Here is a 9,858-nt window from a genome sequence, read left to right on the forward strand (position 1 = left end):
TAGACCAGGCTGGCCTCGAACTCAGAAATCCACCTGCCTCTGCCTCCCAAGTGCTGGGATTAAAAAAGTGCGCCACCACTGCCTAGTTACCCATTTGTCTTAAACTAGCCTTTCCTGCTAGCTCTGACCCCCAACAGCCCCAGCACATGATAGGCTAGGTGTGTGTGTGTCTGAGTTCTCTCTCTGTTCATTTGTATAGTCATGCCATAGTTATTACAAACTCTCAGGGTCGAGGAGTGTCAAGTCAGGCTGTTCGGGTGTCCAGCACTCTGTAAGACTTGAGTGAGGCTGGAGTTTGGGATGGTAGAGCAGGCGTGGAGGGTGGGGGAGTGGTGTCACCAAAGGAGGATGATCTAGAGAGGAGCAGGAGCCAGATTGGCACCCACCTGAATGTCATTCTAAAGAACGTCAATTTCAGGGCTGGAGAGGTGGCTCAGTGCACTCTTGCAGACAACTACCCACAAGTACATGATGGCTCACAACATTCTGTATCTCCAGTTCCAAGGCCACTTTTGACTTCCACGGGCAGCAGGCATACATATGGTACACATATATATTTGCACACAGAACACTTACACACTTATACACCTAAAGTAAAAATTTTAAAAATCTTTAAATAATGTGGATATCATCATTCACATGGCATGGATAGTCAAACAGATTAGGAGAAAGGTTGGGAAATTCAGTAACATAAAAATGGAGTTGGGCATTCAGCTGTAGCAGTTGGTCCAGTAGGTGGAGGGTAAGGCTGTACCATGTGGAAGTGGCTTTAGCATACTGATCAGAATGGAAGAAGAGGGTAACAGGGATAGAATAGCTGGGCACTGGGCCACTAAAGAGGGCAATGAGGTCAGATCTTGGGAAATGGGGCAGGGCATCCTTTGGCTGGTGTGAAGGGGACCCACATCCTATCAGAAGGTCTGACATCTGGCTTAGAGGAGTTCGTGTGCACAGTGGACATTAGCGCCTTGTGTGGTAGCTTTGAGCTGGCTGGTGTGTCTTCTCTGAGGTTCCTTGTATTCTGTAGTGGCCAGGGAAGCTGGTGCGGAAGGAAGTCCACCTGGTCCTCCTGGCATCTTAGAAGTCCTCCTTGTGTTTATTCTAACTCTCATCTTTCTGCACTGTCCCTGCAGATAGACCTGCGCTATGAAGCTCAGAATCTAGAACACTTTCAGCACAACTTTCAGGACATGACATCTGTGAAATTCCCCACCCCGCTGCACCCCCTCATCACTAGGGATATACTGGTGGAAACATATGAAGTAAGAACCTGCATCTGCTTGTTAGTCGTAACTGTCCATTCCCACAGAGGCTTCAGGTGGAGAGATGTGATTCTTGCTGGTAAAAGTGGGAGGAGGTTGGGAATGGTAGAGGGTTTGTCCTGCATGTGCAAGGCCCTGGATCCATTATCAGCACTGCAAAAAACCAATTTACTATACACCCAAAGCCTGGGAGGAGCAGAAGAGGGGGTGGAGTGAGCTGGTCTTGAGAGCTGCAGGCAGCCTCAGGCTGAAGCCTCAGAGTGAAAACCTGCTCTGCTGTTTTATTAGCTGGTGACCTCATGGTGCTGTCCCAGGAGTAAGTGACACATTGAAAACACATTTGACCCAGAGAAAGCGCATTTACCTTAGCTGTCCTCTAGACTGTCTTATTAGTAAATGGTAATGTGATGTCCGGGGACGTGTTTCCTAGCTGTGTAACTCTGGGCCTGTTCTTAGACTCTCTGGGTTGTTATGCTCCATCTCAGTGGGTTGTCTTGATGCCTGAGCAGACTGCTGATTTGCTGGTGGCCTGTTCTTCTCACTGCCCTTTCCCTTCCCCTGCGTTAGCCCCAGCTCACGTCTCTGTTGGATTATTATTTTCTTGTTTTATTTAGTTTTGAAACAGTTTCATAACATCCCAGGTTGGCCTCCAATTTTCTCTGTAGCCAACAGTGACCTTAAACTCCTGTCCTTCCTCCCTCTGCTGCTGCCTCCCAGGGGCTGGGGCTACAGGCTTGCATTACCAGGCGCAGCTCCTGGCTGACTAGCAGCACCTGCTCCTGTCTTTTCCCAGGGCCTCACACATCTCTTTCCTCTTAGTAGCAGAGTTGGTGGCTGCCAACCCTTGGGCATTTCTTTTGAGAAGCATATGAAGGAAATATAAATAGATTAAAACCAGTGTGTGAGTAACAAATAGGAAGACAGCACAGATGTATGACCCAGCCAGGGGAGAAGGCGGGGCGGCCATCTGGATGAAGATCTCTCCCTGCTGTCTTTTAGGAGAGTGTTCCAGTGTCCAGCTACCAGCAGGCTGGGATTCCCACCGATCTGAAGAAGAAGATTGCACAGCTAGGGATCAACATGCTTTTGAAGATGGTGAGCAGGGGGTGCTGTCTGGGTGGCAAGGCTCAGTACATGGCCAGATTGCATAAGAGAAGGTGTGAAGATCTATCTGGGTCCTGAGGCTCAGTACACAGGTGGAGTGTTTAAGGGAAAGTGCAAGGGCCAGCCAAGCAGAGAGCTGAGTGGGGCCCCTCCCCAGAGGCTTCTGTGACCCCCAGCTCATGCTGAGTCCTTACTCTGATGTGCATTCTGTGTGCTGTGGAAAGAGCGGTAAGCACGCAGTTTAGACATGGTGCTGCATGTTAGATACTGTTTTGTTCATTCTTCCAGTACTTATGGAGTACCTGCTGTGTGCTAAGTGCTGAATTAAGTGTTAGACAGACCTGACCCCGGTGTTCACTGGGTCAACTATCCGGGAAGAAGCACATGGCATCAAGGGCCAGTGCCTGAAGATTAGCTTGAAGGGACCTTGTTTGGACTCATGGTTTCGTTCAGGAAGTAGCTCCATGTCAGCCGGCGTGTGGAGGCTGTGTCAACCATGGTAAGACAAGTGGTGGAACTTGTCTAGTGACAACAGCCTGTGCCCAGGGTGTGATGCAGTAGGAGATGTGAAGGTGTATTATGCAGAATGTCCCAGGGGGTCAGGACTTTAATTGTAGGCAAGTGGCTCATTTGAGTTCTCTTCCCTTAAAAGGATTACATTATTACAATATTTGCAAAAATGTGTGTGTGTGTGTCCAAACTGATATTAAGTTGAGACAGCTTCATTCTGTATAGCTTAGATTGATTTGAAACTTATTATAGAGCCCAGGCTGACCTCAAAGTCACATTAATCCTCCTGCCTCAACTGGGATCACAGTACTTTGGAACTCCTAAATCTAGTTTCTCTACCTCTCCAATGCTAGGATTACAGGGGCTGTGGCCTAAGGACAATGCCATGCTTGCGATTATAGGATTGTGGCTTGAGTGTACTGACACACTGGTCTGATGTTGACTCTGTAATATATTTGGGCCTCCTCATCTTAGAAGCCCTCAGAGAGCTTTTCTCATTCCTGCACGTCAGGACGAGGGGGGATGAGTAGCAGGCATCCCAAGGATTTCTGTCTTCCATAAGGCTGCAGCAGGGTATCTGCTGCACCTTGAACCACCAGGAAATACCTGCTTAGTGGTCAGAGCTGGGTCTGGGATATGTCTTGGACCAGGTATGTAAAAGAAGGCTATGGATGCTCCCAAACACTCAGGGCACATAGGATAGCACTTGGCACCCAACAATGAAATGAGAAGCTTGCTGATAGAGGGCAGGGAAAGGGAGTGGAGAGGCATTCAGAGCTTTCTTGCCTAGTGAATCAAGAATTGAGGTTGTCTACCAATGGGATGAGATACAGAGGAAAAGGGAGGTTTGAAATTGCTGCTTCGGTTCTGAGAAGGAAGTCAGGGGGTTTGGAAGGGCTGCCTGGTGTTCTTGTTTAAGTCACATTGTCACTTCAGGCATTGGAGGCACATTTGAGCTATCTGATCTACCCAGGTGGTTTGGATCTAGTATTATCTAAATCCAGATGTTAGTTCTGTTACCTACTACCTGGGGACAGGGAAGGACAGCTGGGGCAGGACTCTGAATCTCTGTCCTTATAATTCTAGCACTTGAGAGGTAGAGACAGGAGGATCTATCAGAAGTTGAGGGCCAGGCTGGGTGACACGAGACCCTGTCTCATAAAATTAAAACCCTAACCAATTGGAATCAAAATTTTCTGCTGAAATTCTTGTTTGAGAGCATCGAGTAGCAAGGGCTTTGTGAAATGCCCCCTGTCCCCTAAAACTTTTTCTGCAGGTATCCCAGTGATGCTAGGCTGGGTGGGTTGACACAGACCTGAATGGTACAGTCTCTTCCAGATATTTGTGGATAACTTTGTGCACGGAGACCTACACCCTGGAAACATACTGGTCCAGGGTGCTGATGGAGTGTCCCCAAGCCTGGAGATGCAACAGCAGCAGGTGAATGACACACTGATGGCTACCATAGCGCCTGCCCTGTGCCCACTGCGCCTGGTGCTGCTGGATGCTGGCATTGTGGCAAAATTGCAGGCTTCTGACCTGAGGAATTTCCGGGCAGTTTTCCAGGCTGTAGTGATGGGGCAGGTAAGACCACTGGCTTTTAGGCTCTTGGGAACTGAATGTTTTGCTCCTCATCCTGTGTCACTGGTGAAAGCCCACCATTGCCAGAATGCTATGGTTAGATCTGAGTGGACAGGTGTGGGCATCGACAGTCTGCTGGCCCTCAGGCTTGGCAGCGTAAGGTTGGAACCCTTAGATGATTTGTCATAGCAAGGAGGAAGGTGAGAAAACACTTCTTTTTTTTTTTTTTGGTTTTTTGAGACAGGGTTTCTCTGTGTAGCCCTGGCTGTCCTGGAACTCACTCTGTAGACCAGGCTGGCCTCGAACTCAGAAATCCGCCTGCCTCTGCCTCCCAAGTGCTGGGATTAAAGGTGTGCGCCACCACTGCCCAGCGAGAAAACACTTCTGACTACACAGTATAGAATTTTTCTGTGATAAAACTCTGGGAAAAAAGAGGACCTTTTTTTTTTGAGACAGGATCTTACTTTTTTTAAAAAAAGATTTAGCCGGGCGGTGGTGGCGCACGCCTTTAATCCCAGCACTTGGGAGGCAGAGGCAGGCGGATTTCTGAGTTCGAGGCCAGCCTGGTCTACAGAGTGAGTTCCAGGACAGCCAGGGCTATACAGAGAAACCCTGTCTTGAAAAACCAAAAAAAAAAAAAAAAAAAAGATTTATTTATTTATTATATGTGAGTACACTGTAGCTGTCTTCAGATCTCATTACAGATGGTTGTGAGCCACCATGTGGTTGTTGGGATTTGTACTCAGGACCTCTGGAAGAGCAGTCAGTGCTCTTAACTGCTGAGCCATCTCTCCAGCCCAGGATCTTACTTTTAACTCATAGAGATCCACCTGCCTCTGCCTTGGAGCACTGGAATTAAAGATGTGCTCCACTACTCACAGGTAGAGAGCTATTTTCTTTTTAAAAAGCAGGATTCAGGGACGTTCCTGCTTGGCTTTTTGAAGGAACCAACTAAAGCTGTAGCCTGAAGCCAGTTTGAATGTGCCTCCTGCTTGAGCAATGGGATGCAGTATGTGAGGGGACCACCAGGGGAGGGCTGTGGAGACTGTGTTCCAGGAGACAGTGGGTACTTTGGTTGGAGGGGATCAGGGATCTGGAGAAAGGTCTGTGTCACTGGGACCAGGACAGCTCAGCCCCTCCAGTCTAGCTGGTAGGGCCTGGTGGCTCCAACTGGGCCAGTGGTCACCATGGTCATGGAAGGATCCCATGTGGCCCAAGAGGGAGATATCTGCATCACCGTCTTAGCAGCATCCTTAAAGTCTTAAAAGAGCCTAGTGGATGGTAGCAGCTGAAAGGGATTGGGGCATGAGAACTGGGCTGTAGAAGAACCAGGCGGAAGCAACTGAGAGATAAGAGCATGCAGTGTGCTCACTCTGCTCTACAAAGCCACTCTCCTTTGCACCTTCCAGGGCCACAGAGTGGCTGAGCTTATGCTGCATCATGCTCAGGCCAACGAGTGCAAGGATGTGGAAAGGTTCAAGGCTGAGATGGCTACACTGGTGACTCAGGCCAGGAAGAACATCGTCACACTGGAAAAGGTAGAGAGGCTGTGTGATTGGTCAGAGCCATGCTTAAGAAGGAGTGATGGAGAGGTGGGGGATGCCCTTTGTGGAGAGTTTGCAAGGAAGTATGCTTTTGTATGTTTGTTTTGTTTTTTTGTTTTTCCTGAGGTAGGGTTTCTTTGAGTAGTCCTGGTTGTCTTGGAACTCAATCTGTTGGACAGGCTGGCCTCAAACTCAAGAGATCTGCCTGCCTGTGCCTTTCCAAGTGCTGGGATTAAAGGCCTGACCACTATTACCCAGTTGGAGGTAGGGTTTTTAGTGTAGGTAAAAACCAACCAACCTACCAACCAACAGAACCCCAAACTTTGCTTGTTCTCATCTCTTCCAAGAAGCTCAAGGGGCCAACTGAAGTCACAAACTTCTTGCTGGTAGAACCCTTGCTTTACTCTGGGAATAGCTATTGTGGAGACACCTGAACAAGCAGGGCAGCAGCATCCCAAAGACGTGCCATAAGCCTATGTCCCTTGTTTGGTCTCCCTAGAGTCTGTGATGTACTCACCTTCAGTTAACTCGACTGTCTCTGCCAAGTAGATGGCCTATATTAGCAGGACTGGCTATGCACAGAGTAGACACGGCTGCTGCTGATCTGGCTTATTCAGATGGTTGCAAATCACATGCACATCCACGTGTACACTCAGGAATGCAGGCACATGTGCATACACCAGGCAAGCCTCTGTCCCTGCTACCTCGATACACCCTACTCTGTTTCCTTACAGAAGTCAGAGTGTGGCCAGGGTTGGGGAGAAGTGTGGGGTGGACATGGCTCTGAGCTTTCCTCTGCAGGCATCTGTGACTTGAAACTTGAGGTGGGAGTGGGCTTTATTGGTAAACTCCTTTTTGATGTTTGTTGGGTAGTGTGTGCACACACTTGTGAGTGTAGCAGTGTGGAGTGGTAAGCTTCAAATGCCAGGACTCTGGAAGGGGAGGAAATGTTTCTGAGATTCTACTGGGACCTTTTGTTTTGCAGCTTCATGTTTCCAGCCTCCTGTCCAGTGTCTTTAAGCTACTGATGACCCATAAGGTGAGGTGCGGTTAGAGCAAAGTCTTGGGAAAGGGGTGGAATAGGGCACAGGGCAGTGGAGTGGGAAAGCCCTCTTTCCCTTGGCTTTTTTTGCATAATGAATATGTTTTTTTATCTTCTGATATAGGCCCAGTGGGTCTACAGAACAAAGTCTGTGGATATCTCAATCTATGTAGTCAAAGTACTGTAATCTTTAGTTGTAGAAAATGTATTTAAAGACATAGAAAGGGTCCAGCCAGATATTTTCATTCTTTCCCTCCTTGGCTTCTGCTGACGGTGCTTAGGTGAGGGATGTACCCTTGCCTGGGTGCCACTAGTAGCCCTAGTATACCCTTCTGGCTGCTGGGAGGGAGGTGGGGAAATGGGAGAATCCCATGGACAGCACAAGCGAGGCCCAGCCATGTGGTTGTCCAGGATACCCAGCTGCATCCTGAGGTTGGAGAAGAACTGCTGTTTTTCTGTTCCAGGTAAAGCTGGAGAGCAACTTTGCCTCCATTGTGGTTGCCATCATGGTGCTGGAGGGGCTCGGCCGCTCACTGGACCCCACGCTGGACATCCTAGAGGCAGCAAGGCCCTTCCTCCTCAAAGGGACATCGTGCTTCCTGTGACAGTGGCAGTGTGCACACAGTGAAGGCAGATCCCCAGGGTCTGTCCTTTGGCAGCTGAGACACCTAAAGTTGGGATGTGTGGCAGAATCACCACCATTTTCCCAGTGACCTAGCTTCAGGGTCTGTTTAAAAAACTTTGGGTTATTTTAGGGTGTAAAGGGAGGGAAGCTGACACTGGTGCCAGAGACAGACACTATTTCAGGAAAAATAGTCTGTAGAAGAAGACAAAATACATTTACTTAATTTGTTTTTCTGTTTTCTTCTTAAAGTGTGTGTGTGTGTGTGTGTGTGTGTGTGTGTGTGTGTGTGTGTGTGTGTGTGTCTCGTCTGTCTGTCTATACCTATGTGTATGCAGATGCCCACTGAAGGCGAGGTGAGATCATTGAGTCCTTTGGAGTTGTAGGCAGTTGTGAGTGCTGGGAACTAAACTTAGGTCCTCTGAAGAGCAGCAAAGTGCTACTAACCACTGAGATATTTCTCCAACCCTTCTTTGGTCCCTCCCTTCTTCCCTCCCTTCCTTCCTTTTAAAATTACATGTACTTGTGTAGGAGGAGGGGCTGTGGCGATCAGAACCATAGGGATTACTCGGCTTCAAGCCTGGCATCAAATGCCTTCAGTTCAGCCATCTTGCTGCCTGTTTTTCTTTTCTTTTCGTTTCTTTTCTTTTTCTTTTCTTTTCTTTTTTTTTTTAATTAGGGGAATACTCACAAATGATTTCTGGGAGGCCGTGAAGGTGAAGGCACTTCAAACGGGAGGGTGTGCAGCCCAAGTGGTCTTGATAGTGATAACCTGACAGTTTCATTGTAGCTACTCTGATTTTTTTTTTATTTATTATTTATTTATAAGTACACTGTAGCTGTCTTAAGACTCACCAGAAGAGGGCATCAGATCTAATTACGGGTGGTTGTGAGCCACCATGTGGTTGCTGGGATTTGAACTCATGACCTTTAGAAGACCAATCAGTGCTCTTACCCGCTGAGCCATCTCACCAGTCCTTGTTTTTCTTTTCTTAACTCTACACTCCTTGGTCAGGCCCTTTTTGCTGGTGGTTCCTACCTTAGACTTAGGTTAGAAAATGCCCTAAAATCCTCTAGACCACAATTTCCAAATTTTTTTTTGAAAATTATGTATGCAGTTGGGCTGTGGTGGCACACACCTTTAATCTCAGTGCTTGAGAGGCAAAGGCAGGCAGATTTCTGAGTTTGAGGCCAACTAGGTCTACAGAGAGAGTTCCAGGACAGCCTGGACCACACAGAAAAACTCAGTCTTGAAAAATAAAATAGCTGGGCGGTGGTGTCACACGCCTTTAATCCCAGCACTTGGGAGGCAGAGACAGGTGGATTTCTGAGTTCGAGCCCAGCCTGGTCTACAGAGTGAGTTCCAGGACAGCCAGGGCTACTCAGAGAAACCCTGTCTGGAAAAATCAAAAATAAATAAATAAATAAATAAATAAATAAAATAAAATAAAATAAAATAAAAAGGTCTACATTTAACGAAGAGTTGAAAGCCATTTTAAGTTTTATATGAGCACTGTCAATACTAGGAAAAATTTGAAGGCACAATTGACAATTGGGGCTGAAAGACCCCTGGGGGAGACCTCCACTCAAATCTTGGGAGGACGTACACCCAAGGAATCACGAGAGACCACATCTTGATGTAATTACAAGAGGTATATTTTAATTTCAGGACACCCTGGTTCGGCACCACAGTTATCTCACGCAGGAGATAATGGAGCCGACCACGAGGCTTGAAAGTTAGGGGTTTTTATAGGGAAAAGGTCTGAGGGAACAAAGGGATCAGTGTGGTCATACATGATTGGCTAGTTCAAATATTAACTATTACGTTCAGAACAGAGTGGAAAATTCCTAAAGTTGGTGTTAATCTGAGTCAACAGAGCATCTGACCTTAAACCATATCTGAGAGGACCAGATGGTCCATTACTTAGTGTCTGCCAGGCACGTCTTTGCAGGCCTGGGCCTTGGACATGTCCTTGTTTGCCTAGACATGTTTTCCTCTATGTTTATAGTTTTATGTCTTCTTGACCTGCCAGCTCTTATGATATCTAACAACTTGTTTGCTCTTTCCCAGGCCTATGTGGCCAGTTTGTGATGGATTCTTAGGCCCATAACTTTTCTTCCTAGTCAGCACAGGTTTAAAGCTTTAATTTCTCCTTACAGGGGCAAATTTTAATGGGGTTCAAATTATCTTGA

At 47.4% G+C, this 9,858-nt stretch overlaps 1 protein-coding gene across 3 annotated transcripts in view; it reads left to right on the plus strand.

The window, feature by feature from the left end:
* The window catches only part of Adck2 (aarF domain containing kinase 2), a 13,517-nt gene extending 5,620 nt beyond the window's left edge, over window positions 1-7,897 (plus strand). Inside the window, exons 3-8 of one of the 3 annotated variants that reach the window (XM_031381624.1) lie at window positions 1,134-1,262; window positions 2,262-2,357; window positions 4,215-4,460; window positions 5,867-5,995; window positions 6,987-7,040; window positions 7,508-7,896. In XM_031381624.1, coding sequence (XP_031237484.1) covers window positions 1,134-1,262; window positions 2,262-2,357; window positions 4,215-4,460; window positions 5,867-5,995; window positions 6,987-7,040; window positions 7,508-7,648 — 795 coding nt within the window. In that variant the 3' untranslated portion in view covers window positions 7,649-7,896. Of the gene's footprint in view, window positions 1-1,133; window positions 1,263-2,261; window positions 2,358-4,214; window positions 4,461-5,866; window positions 5,996-6,986; window positions 7,041-7,507 lie in introns of all 3 variants that reach the window. The other 2 variants (XM_031381623.1, XM_031381625.1) reach the window with 2 other exon arrangements.
* Window positions 7,898-9,858: the final 1,961 nt, after the last annotated feature.

This window comes from Mastomys coucha, unplaced genomic scaffold, assembly GCF_008632895.1.
Source record: "Mastomys coucha isolate ucsf_1 unplaced genomic scaffold, UCSF_Mcou_1 pScaffold20, whole genome shotgun sequence".
NCBI lineage: Eukaryota > Metazoa > Chordata > Mammalia > Rodentia > Muridae > Mastomys > Mastomys coucha.